The sequence below is a fragment of the Propithecus coquereli genome, unplaced genomic scaffold, assembly GCF_000956105.1.
Source record: "Propithecus coquereli isolate 6110/MARCELLA unplaced genomic scaffold, Pcoq_1.0 Scaffold528, whole genome shotgun sequence".
Taxonomy (NCBI): domain Eukaryota; kingdom Metazoa; phylum Chordata; class Mammalia; order Primates; family Indriidae; genus Propithecus; species Propithecus coquereli.
The window spans coordinates 911,853-934,944 of record NW_012151152.1 but is presented as its reverse complement, the minus strand read 5'-3'; the positions used below and the strand labels follow the sequence as shown (position 1 = coordinate 934,944).

General features: G+C 39.4%; 1 protein-coding gene across 1 annotated transcript in view; it reads right to left on the bottom strand.

Moving 5' to 3' along the window:
• UBR4 (ubiquitin protein ligase E3 component n-recognin 4) overlaps positions 1 to 23,092 on the bottom strand; it is a 127,290-nt gene that overhangs the window by 90,785 nt on the left and 13,413 nt on the right. The window contains exons 9-26 of the mRNA XM_012656940.1: positions 22,901 to 23,025; positions 21,914 to 21,973; positions 21,626 to 21,816; positions 18,078 to 18,177; positions 17,806 to 17,943; positions 17,241 to 17,358; positions 15,850 to 16,037; positions 14,801 to 14,960; positions 14,598 to 14,683; positions 7,657 to 7,826; positions 5,778 to 6,060; positions 4,926 to 5,061; positions 3,944 to 4,023; positions 3,319 to 3,447; positions 2,419 to 2,601; positions 2,143 to 2,265; positions 1,824 to 2,053; positions 395 to 516 (exon numbers count right to left, since the gene is read on the bottom strand). Coding sequence (XP_012512394.1) covers positions 395 to 516; positions 1,824 to 2,053; positions 2,143 to 2,265; positions 2,419 to 2,601; positions 3,319 to 3,447; positions 3,944 to 4,023; positions 4,926 to 5,061; positions 5,778 to 6,060; positions 7,657 to 7,826; positions 14,598 to 14,683; positions 14,801 to 14,960; positions 15,850 to 16,037; positions 17,241 to 17,358; positions 17,806 to 17,943; positions 18,078 to 18,177; positions 21,626 to 21,816; positions 21,914 to 21,973; positions 22,901 to 23,025 — 2,622 coding nt within the window. The remainder of the gene's footprint in view (positions 1 to 394; positions 517 to 1,823; positions 2,054 to 2,142; positions 2,266 to 2,418; positions 2,602 to 3,318; positions 3,448 to 3,943; positions 4,024 to 4,925; positions 5,062 to 5,777; positions 6,061 to 7,656; positions 7,827 to 14,597; positions 14,684 to 14,800; positions 14,961 to 15,849; positions 16,038 to 17,240; positions 17,359 to 17,805; positions 17,944 to 18,077; positions 18,178 to 21,625; positions 21,817 to 21,913; positions 21,974 to 22,900; positions 23,026 to 23,092) is intronic.

Sequence of the window (23,092 nt, the reverse complement as noted above, 5' to 3'; positions counted from 1 at the left end):
CCCAAGATATTTTTGCAAGCACAACATAGCAGCTTGCTAGTCTTCCTAATCTCTATAAATGAAAAGAACAAAGATCTGTGGTAAAGGCAAAACAGCCTAATGCTTTAGAACCAACCGAACTTGGTTTAGATCCCAGCTCCATCACTTGCAAGATGTAGGATTTTGAACAAGTAACTTCTCTAAAACTCAGTTACCTAATGAGCAAAAAGGGCATCATAATAACACTTACTTCATAGAGTTATTGTGAAGTTCAAAACAAATAAACCTATGTAAATGCCTGACACACAGAAAGGCTTCAATAAATGATAAATGCCAACAGACAGGCAGAGAGGTAGAGAAGTAGTAGTACTAGTAGTAGTAATTAGTATTATTCAAATCACATCCATTCGCTTACCCAGAGTATTTGCCTTGCACCTACTAGAGCCAATAGCCAAAACAGCAGCAAAGCCCTGCAGTTTCTCCTTGGAAGGTTTATCAGTTGTTCCCTCTTCATTAAAGTTCTGTAGCAAATAGGCTCTGAGGGAAAAAAAATAGGGGGGATAGGTGACGCTATAGGAATCTAATCCCATCAGTTAGGAGAAACGAAGCCTAGACTAGCTGAAAAAACCGTATCTCAGTTTCCTAATCTATTAAAAATAGTAGATAGTATCTGCAGATAGTATCTGCCCTTTCCCGGTCTCATAAGAATTCCAATCGGTAATTGTTTCCCAAAGAATATCACATCCTCTGAAATTGCTCCCAAAACACAATTCCATGACAAGTTTGGGAAACAGTGAATACTACACATCTATCTCCCTTCCTCCACCTCAGAAGACTGGCAATGTATAAAGGCTCTGAGAAGTACTATGTTTTTTTAAATGAAACAACAAAAAAAACTATTTAATTTACCCAACATTCCCCAAACCTACTTGCCCAAGAACATAACAGTTCAGCTATTAAGCCAGCTGGCTTAATAGGCCACATTGGAGCCTACAAACTCCCAGAGGGCAATGACTTGGTCTGCTTTGGCTACTGCTAAACCTTAGCACCTAGAAAAGTATCTGGTACATAGCAGGCATTCATATTAGTTATTTATCACTCATCTTTGTTCCAAGATTTGCCTCAAGCAACAGCCCTGTCTCTACTGCAAGGCATTAAGTCTTACAAAGATCCAGGCCCCTTTCAGCATAAAAGCCCCACAGAACAGGAGCTAAATGGTGAGTTCCTACAGGGACTAGATAAATAAGGGTAAGAGGGCCAGGTAAGAACTGTCGCAAGGGGAAGCCACCTCTCAGCTCCAGCCTTTTACTGTCATTTGGGAAATCAGGCCCAGTTTTACCAGCTTTTCCAATTTAAGAAAAGCAAGAAATCTCCACTTACGAATAATCTTTCAATTACTAAGTTTTAAAATACTTAAATATCATATAGACCAAAATCCACAGGGCATGCAATTTGCAATGTCTGTTATGGAAAGAGCTGAATTTCAAAATAATTTCGACTCATTCGGAATATTTTTTCTCTAACTACCTATCATGAAATTTAAAGAGCTTCAACTCAGTTAACAGCAGAAATGAGAATGTTTAAAAAGATTACATTATCTTTCTTTGTACCCTACAAGTAAAATGTTAGATATTTAAAGAATTATAGAAATGAAGCTTCCTAACTCCTCCTGTACTACCTGAAAATTCCTTCATGGAGCACCCCTTCATACTAGAGAAGAAAACTACATACCAAGGGGAAAAAACCCTAAGCTGGTAAAAAGAAAAACGTAAAATTCTGAGTTACTGGGGATCTGCACAAAGTGAACAATGCTCGGATATCTCTGGGCAAGAGGCCCATCATACCTAGTGCACGACGCATAGGTGTCAATGAGTTGCAGCGTGGCTGGGAGCAGGTTCTTGGTAATCTCTGATGACTTATGAGGATCAGTCTCAGCAGCCATCTTAGAAAAATGCTCATCCAAAGAGACCTGGACCTTCGAGATAGCAGCATCAAGGGTGTAGATGGACTGCAGACTAGGAATTTCATGGAGTTGCAAGATGGTGGTACAGTCAATACTACAGAAGGATGAGATCTTTAAAAATATCCAAGATATTAATTAGCTGTGGCAAAAAGCTGTGGTGGAAACCAAGTTCTGTCATCACGGTTCCAACACTAACATACCTGTCGAGCAAAGTATTCCTCTACAATTTCAACATCATACTTCACTGAGCTGCACTTGGTGGATGCCAGTTCTATGAGAGAGCCAGCATGTTCAGCCTTCATTCCCTGTTTGATAAGGTGATCCTATTTGGACAGCAAGAAAAGTGTTTAGGAGACCAATACAGACAGAGTTCAAAGCTTTTATTATCTTTAAATTTAAAAGTTCCTGTAAGCACAGAGCACACTACATTGGCTCTGAATACCCTTAGCAGCAAGCTCCGTGTTCCACTGTGGTACCTTTATCCAGTTGACATAGGAGCTGATCCGGAGGCGGGAAGACCATCGCAGAGTGTGTAAGATGTCACATTCACTCATCTCAGGCGAGTTCATGGCCAGCTGGTTCATGTAAGTCTTTGATGGTGGCAAAATCCCCAGGATCCTCCACAGTATCAAGAAGTAATACTGAAGGGCACAGGCCTCCTGGGAGAAGCAAAAGGAACACAGAAGTAGCACTTGGTGTTGTCCCAAGATCTCCCCAACAAAAATAACTGCCCCAAACACAACTTTTAAAGTAGAATTGTGTAGATTTTCGATTTTCAACTGAGCTTTTGGCCTTCAAGTCTGCTCTCTAGATCTTTCTAAAGAGTACGCCTAATAATAAAGCAGAAAATGGTAAAACACAAATACAGATAATTTGTTCCATATTCTGCACATATCACAGGCCAGAAAGGCGGTTCTAAGACAGCTTTGGCTCTCCAATAATTTACCAATTAACCTAAAGAGAGCAGTACATTCTGCTTGGCAGGCCCACAATCAGCCGGCCCTTTCTACGTCATAGAATAGCTGTTATGGCTTCTAGAAGTAGAAAGACATATTTACAGGACCACAGAAAAATCTCAAGTGTGAGGCTTTCAATATCATGCATGAACCAGCATGCATAGGAGATATGGTACTCAGAGGGCCATTAACTCTCAAAGTCACATTTCTCTCAATGGTAACCAAAAAAATGCCAAAATAATAAAATTACCTCAAAGGTAAACATAACCACTCAAAATACCTAGAAATACTGAAGTATCAATCAGTTTTGCAAACAGATGTTCAATACAATGATTAGATCCCAGAAGGGAATTTCTGATAGAAATTATTAAACAACTATCAAACACAGCCCAAAGTCTTCTCAGGTTTCGATGATCTTACCAGGGCTGTTATGTTCTTGTTTTCCTTCCTCCTGACTGTGTCGAGCTGGGATCCAGCTGCAAGCAGGGCTGTCAATGCAGTGTAAAGCTCATCATACTTGACAAGCTTGGAGAAAAGAACGTCACATGCCTAATATCAAGAAGGACAGATAATCATTAGTTTGTACTTTGAAATATTTTTTCCTACTGCCCATGCACTATCACTTAACCTCATGATGAAGAAAATATCCCATTAAATTACACTTATTAATTTTCCTTACAGCAAATTGCCATTCTGAGACCTCAGTTTGCAAGCTCTTGTGAACATACAACTGCAGGTTTTAGAAGGAGAGAGCAAATTTTTTTTGTTCATTAAAATATTTGCATCTCACAAATGCCAACGAACACAGTCCTTCAGAAATAATGTGTCAGAGGTGCCAACCACCAGAAAGGACAACTTCTACAGCAAAGTGCAGCCAGCAAATAAATCTCAAAATAATATTTTCCTTTTAGAATAAGCTCAAATCCTAATAGACATCAAATTCCCTCATTACAAAAAGTAAATCATTCCCTTTCACCCTGACAGGCTGATTTTGGTGAAGACCATCTGACCAACATGTAAAATGGAGTTTTAAAATTCCTAGTACCACAGAATCAAGCCGGTTCAAATCATCCTCTGAGGCTTCTGGGGACAGGACACAGTAGAATCTGGGTTGTGGGACAGCATCTGAAAAGCAATGTGCTTATTAAAAGAATGGTTTCATTCTCAACTCTGTCTAATAGATTTAAAATGTAAAAACTAAGAAAATACATTAGAACAAGGTTTCTCAGCCTTAGCAATACTGACATTCAGGTCCAGATAATCCTTTTCTGTGAGATGTTATCCTGTGCACTATAGGAGATGTAATAGCATCCTCGGGCTCTACCCACTAAATGCCAGTAGCACCCCCCAGTTGTGACAACCAAAAATGTCTCTAGAAACTGCCAAATGTCCCTTGAGACAAAATCACCCTACTTGAGAGCCACTGCTCTACAAGTTAAATAAGGTACTCTATGATCAAATTAATTAACAAATTATATCATTAGGGCGAACACATTAAACTTAGATGCTACTTCCCTAATATCAAAGGGACTAACAATAAGAGATGATAATAAACTCATACTAAGGCCTCATGAAAATTTCTACAAAATACACTTAAGATCTAATAATTCTCCGGATTAGAGTGAGCACACATTACAAACGAACACAAGAAGTACCTAGTCAAAAGAACAATATATGAGAGAATTATCTCAGAACAGTATGCCACCAAGACCCAAAAGGAAATTTAGCTATGGGTTAGAACCACATCCCTAAGGGAAAATGAGAAAAATTAATCATTCAGAGTGGCAAGAATCCATGTACTATACCCTATGGCCAGATACAGGGATTCCTAATTCTTTTTTTTGGGACAGAGTCTCGCTCTGTCACCTGGACTAGAATGCTGTGGCATCAGCCTACCTCACAGCAACCTCAAACTCCTGAGCTCAAGCAATCCTCCTGCCTCAGCCTCCTGAGTAGCTGGGATTACAATTTAACCCTGCCAATCAGAATCAGTAAGTCAGTTTCTTAAGGACAACCTTCTTTCTGACCTGATGAGAAATGCTTAGACCAGTTTTCTTCTACTTCTTTGAATCCATGATAGAGAGGGGTGGTTGCCCGGCGGCTACTGTTGTCCTGGGACCCACTTGCCCACCCAAAAGGAGGACTTAGTAGGTTATGCTGCACCTTTTAAAACAAAAATACTCAAATTAAGAAAGATACAGTCATCATTCTGTTTTTCCCTCAGGTATGATAATAGCTTGGTATATCAAAGCCTGGGAAACTTAAACCAAACTAAAAATGTTAAGGTTTTTCTGTGACTTCTTTTGAAAAGCATTTTTTGATGAAGCACAAAGGGAATAGTGCTCAATGAAACACTTGAAGCAATGTTGAACATAATAACCTTTAATTCACCCTCCTATCCTCATTTTGGATCCTTACAACAAAGGAATTTACCAATCCATACAATTTACTGCTGAACATCATTCAACCACTAACAAATATTCACTGATGGCCAAGGCTCCACCCCTCTTTTATGTTAGCATTCCTGAGGGTTTAGCCTCAGCCTTCAGCTTCCTTGCTACCCTCCATCCATCTCAGTGTTTCTTAGACACGGGAAGAGCAGGATAATTCAAGGAAAAACTCCTATGAACAGAGCCTATAATCCAATTTTAACAAATGCACGAAATCAAAGTTACCTACACGTTTCACTTCCGGCTAAACATAAAGTGCAAGTGCACACACCCAAGTCCCAGTGGTTCTCCTAATTCCACCCATGAACCTACCACAAGGAACACCTGAAACCTAAAGTGAGCAGGTCATTTTAGCTTTGGATCACGGTAACTCTTGAGAAGAATAAGTTCTCGATAACCATAAAGCAAAAAGAATATGCCGGTCTATACCTGCTCAAACAGATACACAGGGGCTCTGGAGTACTGATGAAGCAGATAGTCAAATATCAGAAGGAGGCGAGCCAGGATGAGGGGCACAGAGCGCATCTGAGTGTCCATGTTGACACTCAACTCCTGTATGATCTGCACAAAAAGGGTCAATATGGCCCGCCGGCCTTTCTCAGTGAAGTTGTGGAAGATGAGGAGGAGTAGCTGCAGATGTTCTATATTCAAATCCTCTGTCTCATTGGGCACCAACCCTTGCAGGGCATTCTGCTTCATTGTAGACAAAAACCTGCCACAGACAAAAGGAGACTATGTCTGGTGGAAAAAAGTCAGACATCCCCCAAGAGTTACAAAGTCAACCACTGGAAGAATTAAACTTTTTAAACTCAGGCATTAAGAGAACAAATTAAGAAAAAAGCTATATGGTAAAGAGAAAACAAAAACTAAATTTTGACTACAAAAAAGTCAGATTCAGCCACAAAAACATTTCTAAGAACCCTTCGGTTCTCTCAACTGTGACCACAGTAGCATTAATGCCTACCTTGACAATGGAAAGAACACGAAGCTCCTTCAAAAAGTGTTGTGGTTGGTTGCTTTTTAATTAATAAACATGGACAGGTAGAACCAATTCAATTACTTTTCCCTATACTTGAATTCTGTAATTTAATTCTAGTTTTGAAAGTTTACACTACAGGTTAAAATCATTGCATGGTAATAGTCAAAAATAACTCAACAGGCCGGGCGTGGTGGCTCACGTCTGTAATCCTAGCTCTCTGGGAGGCCGAGGCGGGTGGATTGTTTGAGCTCAGGAGTTCAAAACCAGCCTGAGCAAGAGCGAGACCCTGTCTCTACTAAAAATAGAAAGAAATTAATTGGACAACTAAAAATATATAGAAAAAATTAGCCGGGCATGGTGGCGCATGCCTGTAGTCCCAGCTACTCGGGAGGCTAAGGCAGGAGGATCGCTTGAGCCCAGGAGTTTGAGGTTGCTGTGAGCTAGGATGATGCCACGGCACTCTAGCCCGGGCAACACAGTAAGACTGTCTCAAAAAAAATAAAAAATAAAAAAAAAATAACTCAACAGATTGACTACAAAGTAATAAAAAAGAAATACTAGTCAGAGAACTTGTCAGAAGAGCTTTTATGCAAAAAAGGAATGAATGTAGCCAATTGTTTCCACTGCCTTTGGCTATGAGGAAAGAGATTTGTGTTTTAATAAGGGTTTCCCTCACTGCACCCCACACACATACCCTCCCAGCCTTTTTGCAAGATTCCACCAGGAAATATATAGTGGGTCTTTGGCATTCAGGGAGGTTTATGATTTCTCAAATCCAGCATTAGAGTTATTTGATCCTAGAATGGGGAATAGAAAGCAAAGCCTTTTAGGAAAACAAACTGCTTTGAAGACTTCTAACCATGTAAACAAAAATGGCAAATACAGGTCCGTCTAAAGAGGATTTAGATGATTAATCTGAGCTTCCCCCAAGGAAAAAAATTCTCTAAAATTTGTCCAAAAAAGACCACAAGTCATTCTAAGTGGTTTCATGTTGAAAGCAAAATAACCAAGGACAGAGTTGGCTTCTCTGTTCTGTCTTTCAAAAAACCAGGTCAAGATAAAATTGGTTATGTTCAGGATTCAGGTTCTATCTAATAATTATAACCAAATCCCCCATGTGCTACAGGAAGACTGTTTCCAGACCATAATTTGCATATTTGTTTTTTTTAATAGCCATCTCCTCCAACTCCGCATCACTCCTCTACCCTCCCAACTCTAAACACTATCATCACAGTAATGTCTCAAAGCCACAGATCAACTACAAAGGAGTCAAACAAATTACAAAAGGAAATAACCTCTCTACAGGCCTTCTTTCTGGAGGTATCTTACCTGTCCCAAACTTTAAGGCATTCAGGGACGTCAGGATCACCTTGAGTGCCGGCTTTATGCTGCCAGATGAGCAGGAGGCGTGAAAGCACAGAGAGGCTTTGAGGATGAACGTACAAGGGCCAGGGGCCTTCAGCAAAAGGAGCAACTCCCAGCTGTTGCAACAGTGTGTTCTGACAGCAAAGACATACAGGAGAGCATTAGGATAAAAACACAGGATAAGGCCAAAAGGTTACTCATGATCTCTAATGCTCATTTTTTTAATACTAGACAGAGTACTTTAAAGAAAGAAGAACCCAGTAATTCAGATTTAGAAGTAGTTTTGAAAAAGATCATTTAGTTCAACAAATGAGAAAAATATAAATTTACACATCTAATCCCATTAACATCTATAGGTTAATTAGCGTCAGAAATGGACTCCTTAAAAAAGGAGATAGGCATTGAGATAGCAGAATAAGGATAATTTTCTAAATGGACATGAAAAGTTTGGTGCCTTTGAAAGAAAATTTCTTGAACTGTAATAGCTAACAGTTTTGTTTTCATAACCAGTTACATAATTCAAATAACACCCAAAAGGGAAGATCCAACAATTTATAGATCCAACAACTGGTATTAACAGTATTAGCAGGGAATTTTTGCCTATAAGATGTCAAGGTACCTAGAACTAAACAAGGCTGTTCTTTGCCTCCTGTTGTAGCATGTCTTTCAAATGAGATGCAGTTTCAGCTCAGTTATCTAAGCTGCAACTTATCTTCTCAAACACACACACACAAACTGAGCAGGATGCCAATGGAAATCCAGACAAATGCCTGCTTTCTCATTTGGCTTCAGAAGACACAAACCATGGTTTCTGCAGGATGTAGAACAAACTTCTAAGTCTGCCAAATTAAATTATATTCTTATAATACATCCTTGACAACCCCATTCCTTGGAAATGAATATTATTCAAAATGCTGTCACTCCCTGGCGGTCTAGTGCTTAGGATTCGGTGCGCTCTCTTCTCAAAATGCTGCCGACGTCAAAAGCAGTATGCATGCATTTGGCAGTTACCATAGACCAAGCTCTGAGCTAAGTACTACGCATACCCTGTTATCACGGAATGTGCAGGGCAGTGACAGGAGGTTAGTGGTATGCGCTCTATGGCACTGATGAGGCAGGGTAAACAGGATGACCAAAGCCATTAATAAGGTGAAGCCAGGTTTATCTCTAAAACCCACATTCCTAACTACTATGCTCAACACAGCCATATATAACTTCTCAATTCCTAGTTCCAATGAAATAGTTCAAAAGAGATAAACCTACCTGAGCTACATTAACTATAGCACAATTCTAATAAAAGAAAAATCAGGAAAAAAAAATCTAAGTATTCAAATCAAAGGACATGCAGCCATAAACGTGGATAACATATATTCCTTATAATGTCATTTCTACAATATTTTTTTTAAGTGAGGGCTTTTGTTTTCATCATTGTGTCACTTTTTTAAGCCTCAGAGCTATAAGAAATGAGCTAATATTCCATAGGAAGTTGGTTTTTCCCTCCCACTCCAACCCTTATCAGCTCTAAGGTGACTAACCTTCTAAGAAGTGAAACTGCACACAGCACATACAGGGGCGCAGTAGGTACGTACAGCAGCAAAACGCTCGCTGAGCCATGCCTCCCTCCACCCCTCCTCGATGCTGGCACTCCTGACGGTTTAGCCTTCGCCTCAGTTCCCTTGCTATGCTCCATCAATCTCATGGTTTCTCATTACTTCAGTAATTGCCCCTTGGTGACTAATTCCCAAAGCAATTTTATCAATCAATTTTTTAACTCCTGAATTTCAGACTCACATTTCCAACGATTTTCTAGACACTGGTATTAACAGAAACTTCATCATATTTAAAATGAAACTCAGTAGCTATCCTACCTTAAATCCAACTCTCCTTCCTGTCTTCCCTGTTTCTATTAATGACAACAGCATCCTTCTACTGTCATGTGAGTTTGAAACCCAGGCAATATCTAAGCCTCCTTCCTTTCTGTGCCCTCAGTCCATTCAAATAACCTCCCATGATCTCTGCAATATGTCCTTTATCTATACTATAACTCCCTCCTTTTTCACAATGCCATGCTGATTCAAGTTATCTTTATTTTTTTCAGTGTCTACAACAGTACGTGGCACATAGTAGGTGCTCAGTGAATACTTATTGAATGAATGAACCCAGAGACTGCAATAATAACAATATTAAGTAATAAAAGTATAAGGATAGCAGCTAATATTTAGCGGGTACTAATACTTAGTACTATGTGTTAAGCACCATTTGTGGGGGGGGTAAAATATAACACAAAATTTATCATTTTAACATATACAATTCTGTGGCATTAAGTATATATACGTTATTGTGCAACTTTTATCACCATCCACATCTCCAGAATTTTTTCATCTTTCCCAACTGAAACACTGTACCCATTAAACACTAAGTCCCTATTTTCCCCTCTGCCCAACTCCTTGTAACCACCATTCAACTTTTTGTCTCTATGAATTTGACTCCTCCAAGTACCTCATAAGTAGAATCATACAGTACTGTATTTATCCTTTTCTAACTGACTTTTTCACTTAGCATGTTTTCAAAGTTCATCCATGTTGTAGCATGTGTCAGAATTTCCTTCCTTTTTAAAGCTGAATAATTAATATCCATTGCATAGACGTACCCAACTTTATTTATCCATTCAAGTATCAGTGGACACTTGGGTTGCTGCTACCTTTTTGGCTATTATGAACAATACTATGAACATGGGCATGCAAATATCTGTTTAATTCCAGTTTTCATTTCTTTTGGTTATATAAGTATAACTGATCATACAGTAATTCCTTTTTTTTTTTTTTTTGGAGACAGGGTATTGCTATGTTGCCCAAGCTGGAGTGTAGTGGCTATTCACAGGCACAATCATGGCGCACTACAGCCTCAAACTCCTGGGCTCTTTTTGCTTCGGCCTTCCGAGTAGCTGGGACTACAGATGTGCACCGCCACATGGTACTACGTGTAATTCTTTATGGAACTGCCATACCATTTTCCACAGCAACCGCACCATGTTACATTCCTACCAGCGATGCACAAGGATTCCACTTTCTCCACATCATCACTAACATTTCCACTCTTTGGTAACGGCCATCCTAATGGGTGTGAAGTGGTATCTCATTGTGGTTTAGAGCCAGGACAACTTTAAACACTTGTCATGTCCTAATTCATTTAACAGCCACTGATGCTCTGGACCTCCATTTTCTCCAAGGCCCATCTTACTACCATAAAAGCAGAGCCCTGTGGCTCTCTATTTCAACTCTTTCATATGGATTTTAAGACTCCTTAACAATTTGTCCTAAACAATGTGCCATCCCCTCTCAACCAAAGTGAAGCACTTTTTGCACCCTCTACATGCAGCACCTTAAGCACCCTACCTTCTTTGCTGTTACCCTTCGACTCCCTACCTGGCATGCTAACATTATACACAAGCCATAGCTTCTCTGGATTCCTACCCTCCCATTCCACACGCCTCCCCCACCCCACCAATCAGACAAAAAGCATTCTCCCTCTTCCTTTAACATTCACTCCACTTTCTCCATTTGGACACTCAACAAATTCTGTTAAATTTACTATCTGTGTACCTACCAAACTCTATTCCCAGAAAATAGGGACTCTGTTTCAGCTTTGATTACCTCATAGTACTTAGCAGAGTACTTTGCTCCTAGTAGGTGCTAATATTTATTAAAGAAAGAGTCTAGATCCAGCCTAGGCAATAGTGAGACCCTGTCTCTACTAAAAATTTAAAAACTTAGCTCGGCATAGTGGTGCACGCCTATAGTCCCAGCTACTAGGAAGGCTGAGGCAGGAGGATCACTTGAGCCCAGTAGTTTGAGGTTGCAGTGAGCTATGATGATGCCACTGTACTCTAGCTTCAGCAACAGAGTAAGACCCTGACTCAAAAAAAAAAAAAAAAAAAAAAAGAGTCTAGGAAGACAGACTTCCAAAGAAACATCCTAGAATCTACTGATACCAAAAACAACGCCTCAGCTACCTGACCACCTTAATAGACTGCTTTATTAGACAAATTTAAAAGAACAGAGAGGCATGCCAAAACCATCTCTTCCCACAGACTTTTAGTAGAAAGTCCACTTGCCAAGATATTCAAAAATCATAAATAAGCAGGTTTCAATTTCTTCTCTAAGTAGTGAATAGGCCTACTGGTCTTACTCAGAATCATAATATTTTATTGCCCTGACAGTTGAAGATAATGTTTGAGACATAACTTCCCTAGCTGTCTACTTTCACGGATTGGGGTGCCCTTTATTAAGTTCCCTTAGAGGACACTATATGTGTGTGTGTTGCCACATAAGTCAGATACATAGGCAAAGAGGCTTTGTGTAATACATTACTCCAAAGAAACAATATCCAAGATAGGAGAATGCAATGGCAGATACAGAATATCCTTCACTATCTTTCATCACAGCGAAGATGTTTGGGAGGAGAATTTAAGTCCCATGTTTCAAGATGAAATGAAGAGGGAGGTTTGAGGATTTCCTTTGCCAAACATCAGTAGTTAAAGGCAACAAGGCTGCAAGTCTACACATGTTCTACAATCATTTTTCAAATACTAAGATGGTAACATCATTATAGGCATCTTAAGGACTCCTATTCTCTAGGGAAAAAATATTTCCTCCCTATTCTTTGGATAAGTTTAGGCAGGAAAAGGCCAAGTATATGAATTTTAAAACTTCCCTAAATAAACTTACCTGAGAAAGGAGCTAACAACTTTGGCAGGACACTTTTACCCTATATAGTCTAAAAAGGTATTGTAGGCTATATACTAACTGAAGCATTTCTTTATCTTAGATAGGTAAACAACTTTTTTACTCAATTTATATTCTTTTCTGTTGAACTAAAATTTTTCAACTAACAGTAGGTAAGTATAAATGGGTTTTATAACTACCTTTTTAAAGAACAAAAGAAATTGTTAAGAAACTTCTCAAACAGTTTGGGATTATGAGAGTCAATTTCAGGCCAGGCACGGTAGCTCATGCCTGTATTCCTAGCACTTGGGGAGGCTGAGGCAGGAGGATCACTTTAGGCTAGGAGTCCGAAGTTGCAGTGAGCTATAATAATGCCACTGGACTCTAGCCCAGGGGACAGAGTGAGACCCTATCTCACAAAAAAATAAAAAATAAAAAGAATCAATTTTAACCTCTTGAAATAGCTTACTGGATTTTGTCCCTTTGGGGGCAACTGACAAGCCCTTGAATTATATCTTGCTTCTGAGAAACCACTGAAATAATCTTAAGTGTAACAAAACATTTTTCAAAATACTCTGAGGGCAAATTCTTGAGCAAAGAGGGTATAGGGGAAAACTAGGAACCTGCATTTTTAATAAAGTCCCCAGGAATCCTTATGTACACTGAAAATTGAAAACCATTAACTTTGACCATGTCAAGAAAGTATTGTCAAAATATGACATTACCAAACACTGGGAGAGGATATGAATCCACACATTGACGCATTGCTAGGGGGAGTAAAAACTGGTGCATGTACTTTAGAGAGCACTTTGGCATTATCTGTTAAAGGTCATATACTCTATAATCTGGAAATTCAAGTCCTAGTTATATTCCCTAGAGAATCATTTGTCCATGCTTAACAGGGGACACGGCCAAGGAAGATCATACCAACATCTAGAACAGCAATAAATTCCTGGACGCAATTCAAATGTCCATCAGTAGAAGAGGAAAGGAGATGAATCAGTGTTGGTACAGTCACAAATGCAATGGAATATCGTACAATCCAAACAAGAACTACAGAAATCTGTAGATGAATCTTGGCAATATGGTACTAAATAACAGTAAGTGAAATAATAATAAGTGAAAAAAGAGTATGTGAAAAGATTACATACAGGATGTAATATGTTTTAAAGCTATAAACAAATAAACTTTGTTAATTTAAAAAATATAGATAATATATACAACTGACCCTTGAACAACATGTGTTGGAACTGCATGGGTCCACTCATACATGGATTTCCTTCCACCTCTGCCACCCTGAGACAGCACGTCCAACCCCTCCTCTCCCTCCTCTTCGGCCTACTCGGTGTGAAGGCAACGAGAATGAAGATCTTTAGGATGATCTACTTCCACTCAATAAACAGTAGATATATTTTCTCTTCCTTATGATTTTCTTAATAACATTTTCTTTTCTCTAGCTTGTTTTATTGTAAGAATACAGTTTATAATAACTAAAACACACAAAATATGTGTTAATTAACTGCTTATATCACCCATAAGACTTCTGGTCAACAGTAGGCTATTAGTAGTTAAGTTTTAGAGGCACAGGGGGTTAGTGCTCCAACCCTTGCATTGTTTAAGAGTCAACTGTATATATATGGAACCTTGAGATTTAGGATTCAAGGTATCAGCTATTTCAGTGAGGAGAGAAAACAGTAAGATTAGAAGTTTACAATCAAGGTCTTAGACTCTATTCTGGTGGTGGGTTTGCAAGTAGGAGTGTATATGAGAGCATCTATCTCCTATGATGTGATTCTTCTGAAACAAATTTTAATTTGCATGTCTTTGATTACTAACGACATAAATATTTTTTCTATTTTTTTGCCATTTATATTCCTTCTTTATAATTTGCCCTCTTGAGTATTTTGTCTATTTCTCTACTAGTATAATCACTGGTACTTTCTGTTTGTTTTTGTAGTTTTTTTCTTTTCTTTAAACTTACTGACTTGGGGATAAAGAACACATTGTCTTTTTCTTGAAATTATCCTAATTTAGACACAGGAATATACTAGAATAATCTCTCAACCCTCTTTCCAGTGAAGAGGTTCAACGGCAAACTGTTCCTTAACAACAGGAACAACTGCAGCCTATGGGAGCTGGTGAAAAGAGCTCTTGGCCTAGATGGTCATTGTGCACACAAACCTGCAAATTAGGTGACTGAAGGTCAGAGGTTACCAGAGAGTGGTTGAAGTGATAGAGAGCAGCAGCAAACTCTTCATCTGATGAACCTTGAAGACAAGTGGAAAAATCAATCACTCAAGCAGATATCTGATGCAGCATGCCACCCTGCCAATAGCCAAACTCCACCAGAAAAAATCCACCAGGCACATATCCTGTCTACTGACCCTTGAGTCCATCTTTGTCCACTTCCTTGATGATACTGGCCAGGGTGGCCATATGGTGTTCTGAAAGAGATACACTCAGATAGTTTCGGATAAAATTGTTCCGAGAGTTGAGCATGGAAGAGGTGATGAAGTTCAAAATGTTGGAAGCAAGACCTAAGAACTAAAAGGAACACAAAAAAAGCTCGTATCAGGATTATAAGCCCAAAGCTCCTACAAACCCTGAATACGAATAGGAAATAGACATGCCCCATAGGTCTCATGCAAACACAATGAATTAAAGAATCAGATTTTAAGTCACTTACGTTGAAACTAAGTTTAATTATGTGAGTCTTTTCCATGTAATTCTACCAGTTATGTAAAATAGTATGCCAATTTAATACAATAGACTTCACCAAATAGTGTATGAAGACATAGGATTTCCAAATAGACCGAGCCATTTCTTTTGTTCCTCTAAAGTGCTACCTTTGTCCAGCTGCAGTATAGTATTAATATATTCAATTCTGAAACCTATATTAATGATTATTACACATATATAGAATTCCCAGCTCTTCTCTATTAAAATTAATCCTAAGTACTGTATAAATGTTTTATGTCCATATCTTTCACTAGACTGTAAGCTATATGAAGATGAGAATTGTCCCTAGCTCATTCACTGCAGCACTTGAGATGTAACAGACCTATGTATGCAAAGTGCTTTAAACAGACTCTCTTTAAGTCTTCACGACACCTTCAGAGGCATGTGTAATCATTGCCATATAATAGGAGACAAAATTGAGGCTTGGAGAAGTTCAGATTCTTGCCCAAGGTCACGAAGCCGGGAAGTAACAGGAGGATTCAAGCCTACTTCTAATTCTGAAGGCCATTAGAGAAGCAATACCAGCAATACAAGCGATTTAATGAAACATAATCAATACACAGAAGTCTTAAGCACAATTATCTTTAAGCATTACAGTTATTCAACCTATACAGTGTTTTAGTTCAAATGATCTGCTTCTCATCGCCCAGCTCCCCATTTCCACTTCCCCCAAACCTCAGAAACCCACTCTTACCAATTCAGGATCTTTGCGACTAGCCAAAATGTTGCCCTTCTCACCAGGGGCCTGCTTACTGGGGCTTTTAACCCGAGGAGAGCTCTCCAGCGGAGGGGGTGGGGGAGGGGGCGGAGGTGCCACTTTCTCTTTACTGGGGGAGATGGTCTCCTCAAACCATTGCCCCAAAATAGGCTCACTGTCATCATCTGAATAGAGAAAAAGAAAGTAACAAAAATAAATTTAGAAAAAAAAGTTTTTTGGAGTATCTGCTTTCCAAAAGTACCTAAAAGTCAAAAGGAATGCAAAGATTATCTGGATTGTGGTGGTGGTGGTGGTGGTCACAAGGTTGCATATATTTGTCAAAACTCATCTAAATGCTTACATAAAATGAGAGCATTTTATTGCATATAAATTACACTTCAATAAAACTGATTTTTTTTTTTAAGGAGCTGAACAAAGGAAGAAAAACATCACTTTATTTTTTACTGGCAACAAGCCAACTTTTTTTGTTTTTTGTTTTATTTTATTTTGTTTGAAACAGAATCTTGCTCTATCACTTGGCTAGAGTGCAGTGTCATCATAGCTCACTACAACCTCAAACTCAGCTCAAGCGACCTTCCTGCCTCATCCTTCCAAGTAATTGGGACTACAGGCATATATATACCACCATGCCTGGCTTCTTTTTTTTTTTTGGTAGAGACAGGGTCTCACTATTTTGCTCAGGCTGGTCTCAAACTCCTGGCCTCAAGCAATCCTCCCACCTTGGCCTCCCAAAGTGCTAGGATTATACTGTGAGCCCTTGCACCTGGCTCCAAACATTTTCAGGAGAAAATTTTTACTTGTCTTATCAAGTATAAATGCCAGAAGGGTAACAGTCATACTTCTCTCAATATTTCACATTGCTCCCACAAATATGATTATGAAGAAGAATCTGAGATATTTACCTTATTCACTCCCTCTCCAAACTAAGGCAGGAGGGCATGTTAGCTTGGCCCTATTGTTTACTACAACAGTCTTGAGTTTCCTTCCTCTCTGCTTCCCTAAAATAGGACTCCATGACAACATCCACACCAAACACCTCACAGGTAATCTTTTGAGTTTCACTGGGAAAGCTCAAAGCAGAGGTCACAAAATGAGTCAACACATGAAGAAATACGAATAATTGAGATGATTTTTAGAGAGAAAGCTATGAAAAGCAATCTGGGCTTTGCTGAAAGTTGTGTCCGTCATTCAGTCGTCAACAGCTCAACTTGCTCTTAAATATGTCATTGTTGAGTACATGTAAAATCAAGGTCCAGGCTAGGCAGGTGAAAACAAAATGGTAAAAAGGAAACTAAAGGAACCTACTGGGAGCCCTCCTGTTGCACTCTGCAGCTTATCCCTGAGAGAGAGAAAAGAGTGGCCTCTACCTTGGCTGCTGTCCTCCTCTGTGCTACTGAAATCGTCCTCATAGTAGGTGTTCGAGTCAGTGGAGGCACTAGCATCACTGCTCATGGAGCCCTTCCTCTGCCGCTGCAGGACACATGCCTAGGAAAATGACAATTATAAAAACAGAGCCATCCAACTTAATCTCATTCACCACATGAAAAGTTTTATTGATATCTCACTGTTTTTTTCTGAACCCAGGAAGTATTTCTAATAGCTCCCTCCTGCACTTACATCACTTTATTCTAGAAAAACACTACCAACCAGAGATATGGACAACAACTGAAAAAAGCAACACTGCCATAGCCTCCTCTGTTTCTGCTTCAGTATGCCAACATGTAGCCACATGTATCACAACGCTGATAATCAAGAACTGATGCAAATGTTTGGATACACTAAAGCAGTTAAGAATTCCTCTCTTCTTCAAAATTACTACCATGAATTTGGGTTTATAGAAGTCATGGTGTATGCTCAGACTTACTCATTTCAAGAAGGTTATATATACATAAGAAGTTCTTCCGAATTATCAATGGCTTGATTCCAACCCACCTTTCTGTAGGAAGTTGAAAGTAACGTCAACAGCAGGTTTGTCAGAGGGACAGAGTCAATCAGCCGTTGAATCCTCTGTATGGAGGTGCTCTGGGCCATAATGCTCAGGGCCGCAGGCGGACCATCTGTCTCCCAACCCTGAAGGCAGCAATATCAAAGAGAAATTAACGACACAACTTAGCAAGAAAAAAACGTGAGTTGATGGATCAAGCTAGCTTGCCCAAAAGTGGATGCAGCAATCAATATGCGAATTCCCGTGAGTGTAATCTCACCTTGTGAAGGGCCTCCACTTGCAGGTCTTGAAAGAGAGACGTTAACAGCTTGATGGCATGGTTTGCCAGTATTACAGAGAGTACCCCGAATCCCTGATGCCTACACACAAAAAAAGGAATACACAAACCTTAAAATAATTAACAATAACTTACAGCCTCTGAAACAACAGATCTTGCCATTTTGGGCCCTTAGATCCCTTTGGAATCTATGTACCTTTCCCCAGAAAAACTATTTTACATACACACAAAATCTACATGTAATTTCTGAAGTTCACGATCTCCCTGAAGCCCATCCATGGACTGCCTACACATCTGCAGGCTTCAGGTTAAGAACTTCTGGACTAGAAGAAACTCATCCAAATCCACAGGTTTTTGAAATTTAAACTGTCAATTCAAAGCTAATGGGTCATGTGAAGATGCAGATATTTAAATGTTGGTTGAACTTTTAAAGAATCATTCTTTTGAGAAGCAAGAGGTTAAAATTACCAACTTCTATAAGATATCTGGGAACAAAACCAAGAGAATAAAAACAAAAAGTTTTATAGTTTGAGTAAAATGTTTTCTTTCTGTCCAAAATGTCCACATGACAAAGGGTTAATATATATAATACACAATAAGTTCATATAAATCAATAAGAAAAAAGAACACCAAACAGAAAACTGAGACAAAGGACACAAGGCAGTTTACAAAAGAATAAACATAAATGATCAATAAATATGTGAAATGAAATACAATCACACTGGTAATCAAAGAAATACAATTAAGTGCAATATAACAGCATTTTTCTCCTCTAAGAGTAGCAAATATAAGACTAATGATACCCAGTGTCAAAGAGAACATGGGGAATTAGGAATGTGCACACACACAGCTCGTGGGAACACAAATTAGAATAACTTTTCTGCAAAGCAGTTTGGCAAACAAAACATCTTAAATTTTTGAATATGTGTGTCCGTTGCCCTAACAGTTGTACTTTTAGGAATTCACCCCCAAGAAGACAATTAAACAAGTTCCCAAAAGTTTATGTTTCAGGGGGTTTATCAATGGAAAATTTATCGAAATAAGAAATTTGGAGGCTGGGCAAGGTGGCTTGTGCCTGTAATCCTAGCACTCTGGGAGACTGAGGCAGGAAGACTGCCTGAGCTCAGGAGTTCAAGACTAGCCCGAGCAAGAGCAAGACCTTCTCTACAAAAAAATAGAAAAATTAGCCAGGCGTGGTGGTGTGCACCTGTAGTCCCAGCTATTTGGGAGGCTGAAGCAGATCGACTGAGCCCAGGAGTTTGAGGTTGCAGTGAGCTATGATGATGCCACTGCACTCTATCTGGGGTGACAGAGCAAGACTTTGTCTCAAAAAAAAAAAAGAAAGAAAGAAAAGAAAAAAAGAAATTTGGAAAAACCTAAGTGGGTGCTCCTCAACAGGGAAATTAGTCAACTCTGGTATATTTACATAGTGGAATACTACCAGCCATTAAAAAATTATGTAGACTTTATACCAGTGTTACTGAAAAGATGTCTACAGTATTTCATATACAGTGATCTCATTTTTGTAAACTTATATATTTTAAATATATGCACAGAAAAATGTTTGAAGGAATATTTACCAATTTGAGTGGTAGAATCTGGGATGATTTTTTTCCTTTCTTATTTATGCTCATCTGTATGGTTTGTAACTTACAAAACACACATACCCTTTTAACATCAGAAGAAACAACAGCCACTTTAACAGTGTAACTGCTACTTCTAAGGATATAATTTTTGGCATTCACCCATTTCCCTTTAAAATGCCAAGAATGAAGAAAGCCACTCATAAAATCACAAACTACTGTTCGCTCTGGGAAACTCTCACCTCCTTACTTTGCCTAGTATCTATTACCTACCATCTCCATTCCTATTTCAGATTTCAGCTTAATTAGCACTTCCTTGGGGAAGCCTGCCTTGATTTCCCTGGCTAGGTCAAACACCCCTAGTATAATACTCTCTAGATACAATCTGACATATATTTGTATGAATATCTACTCCACGTGTCTTGGGAATGTGTCCACTTTTTGTGTTCATCACAGCATTCCAGAACTAACACGGAGCCTGGGACAGAGAAGATACTCAGTGGATAACCCGTGGATGCAGTCCAGAATTTGACCTCTTCCTATAACTCCAGACTCACCTGTCCAGCTGCCTACTTAACATCTCACATAGAGGTCTAGCAGTAATTTCAAACTCATCATGGCCAAGCTTAAGTTATTTGTTTCTTCCCCTTCCTCTCACTCAACCTACTCCTAAACCTACTCCTATATCGGTAAATTATACAACCCAGCTGCTCAAAGCCAAATAATTTTGATGTCATCTTTTTCACACTCTACATCCAAGGCACTGGCAAATCCTGTCAGCTGTATGTTCCCAACATATCCCAATCTGTCCTCTTTTCTCTGCCTTTGTCATCACCACCCTATCCCGAGTCGACTTCATCTCTTGCTGGGAGTAATATATTAGCTCCTAACTGTCTTTCTTCCTTCCCGTCCTATACCCCTGCAGTCTACACTCAGATCACCAATAAAAAAGGTCACGTCTATTGAAAAGCCTCTGACCAGTTACTGACTGCACTTGGCCCGAGATGACCTGGCCTCTGGCTGTCTCTCCAATCTAATTTCCTACCACTCTCCTGCCTTGATTTCTCCATTCTAGCCACACTGACCTTGCTGATCCTCAAAAATGTCAATCATACTTCCACCTCAAAGCTGAACAATTTTACCCCAAATACTTCCATGGCTTGTTCTGTCACCTCACACATAGTCTTCACATCCTGTCTTCAGAGCCCTTTCTGGACCATTCTTATGAAAATAACAGCCCCTGTAATTCTACAACGCCTTGCTCTGGCTTCTTTTTCTCCTCTAACCTTATATATGATAATCTGTAATGTACTTGTTAGTATATTTGTTCACTGTCTCTCCAGTGTTATTACTCCATAAAGGCAAGGATGTTGCTTTGTTTAGTGCTATATCCTTAATGCTTAGAATGCAGCCTGGTACATGATAGAGACTGAAATGAATAAATCCAGAAATGCCTGGGCTTGGAAAACAAAACTTTGAACAACATACTAGTCATAGCTCTTTTTTTCCTAGCAAGCGGGTCTTATTGCCCAGACTTCATCAAAACAATAGCAAAAGTTTTAGGAAGCGAACAAGGAGGACATGACAATATCTTCACCTTACGGGTTACATATGCAAGTGAGTACCCAAGTCCAAATCAAAAAAGCCCGCTTTCAAAGGCAGAGCATTTTTTCTGATTTGAACTTCATAAAAATCCTAAAATATATATTACACATTTTTTCCCTTGGATAGGTGAGGAAATAGGATTGGAGAGAATGAGTGACTTATACAAAATCACAAAGCTATCTTGTGGAGACAGTAGATCATGATCATTATCTTAGTTGTAAATTCAAATCAGGTAGGAAAGCAAATTTTTCTATTGAATAGAGAAGTTACACTAGCTCCTCATCAATATAGAATGGCAGGGAAACAAAACAAAACATGAGTGGCAATCAAGTAGACACATACCCTTTTCCAGGCCCCAGCTTGGGAGAGCCCACTCCCTCTTTTGTGCGAGAAAGTATGTCTCTGACTCGTAGGGCAGCCAGCGGATCCTTCTCTTTCCCCTTGTCAGCCAAGGCAGTAGGACTGAGGTTCAATATGAGGAAAAGGCTGTTTAACAAGCACCAGGCACCCAGCAACTGGAAATTCTGATAGTGCTGTTGTGAAAGGCATAAAATAAAGATATAAACATACAGATATTCACATCTTAGAGATGACAAGACAGGAAGAACAGAGCAGGGACATGCATCTTACCTCACCACCAGCCCGGCGGGAATTGCTGATTGCTTGTCCAATCATGTCATAGATTTCGAGCTGTTCAATGTCAAACAGACACAAAAATCTGAACAAGTTGACATATTTCATTATAAATGCTAAATCCTACCCAAATTAATATAACTTGAAGAGTTAAATATCCTCAGGTCACTTTTCAATGACACAATCACATTACACTTTCCTTGATCTTCATATGGAGCTCTTTTTTTTTTTTTTTTTTGAGACAGGGTCTTGCTCTGTTGCCCCAACTAGAGTACAGTGGCATCATCCTTGTTCACTGAAACTTCAAACTCCTGGGCTCAAGTGATCCTCCTGCCTCAGCCTCCCGAGTAGCTGGGACTACAGGCGTGCACCACCGTGCCTGGTTTTTCTATTTTTGACAGAAACAGGGTCTCACTCTTGCTCAGGCTGGTCTCGAACTCCTGATCTCAAGAGATCCTCCCACCTCAGCCTCCCAGAAGTACTAGGATTACAGGCATGAACCACCGCACCCAGCCTCCTTCTTTTCATGCAGTTCAAATGTAACCTTCTCAGAGGTGATCCCTCCACTCAATCTAAAGCAGCACATCCAGCCCCACATCAGATCACGTTCAATCACAATTTAAGTTTCTATGCGTTTATCACTATCTAAAATTATCTTGTTCATCGTTATGTTTCCTCTAAAAGTACACTGACACATAGTAAGCCCTCAAATGTATTTGCTAAATGAATGACTAATCTTTCACAAGGTCCACTGCCACCACAAAGTTGTAGTGTTTTCTACAGAGCCAAAAGATAAAGGTAAGCACCTATGCCAACCGATAAGCCAAACAATCAGCTGAATTCCTACCTCTTAGACCTACTACCCAGGGAAAGGAGTGTGGAGAATCCTCTAAGTCCTTTCCTCTATCAAGGAAGAAAGTGAAACTGGCCATATTCCCTCATTTAAACAATCAAGGTTCCCATATCCCCAGATAATTGGCTTACACATTTCTGGACAATTGTAGCTGCATCACTTTCATAGTCTTCTTCTTTGGAGCTCGTGGACCCTGTCCGCACTTGCTGGGCACTACCCACATGCAGGATGGCCATGCAGGTTGCTACACTCACACCTGAAAAAGAAGATGCACAAGTCCCAATCATGGAGTACCCCCAAGTATCCACCAAAGCTGAAACACA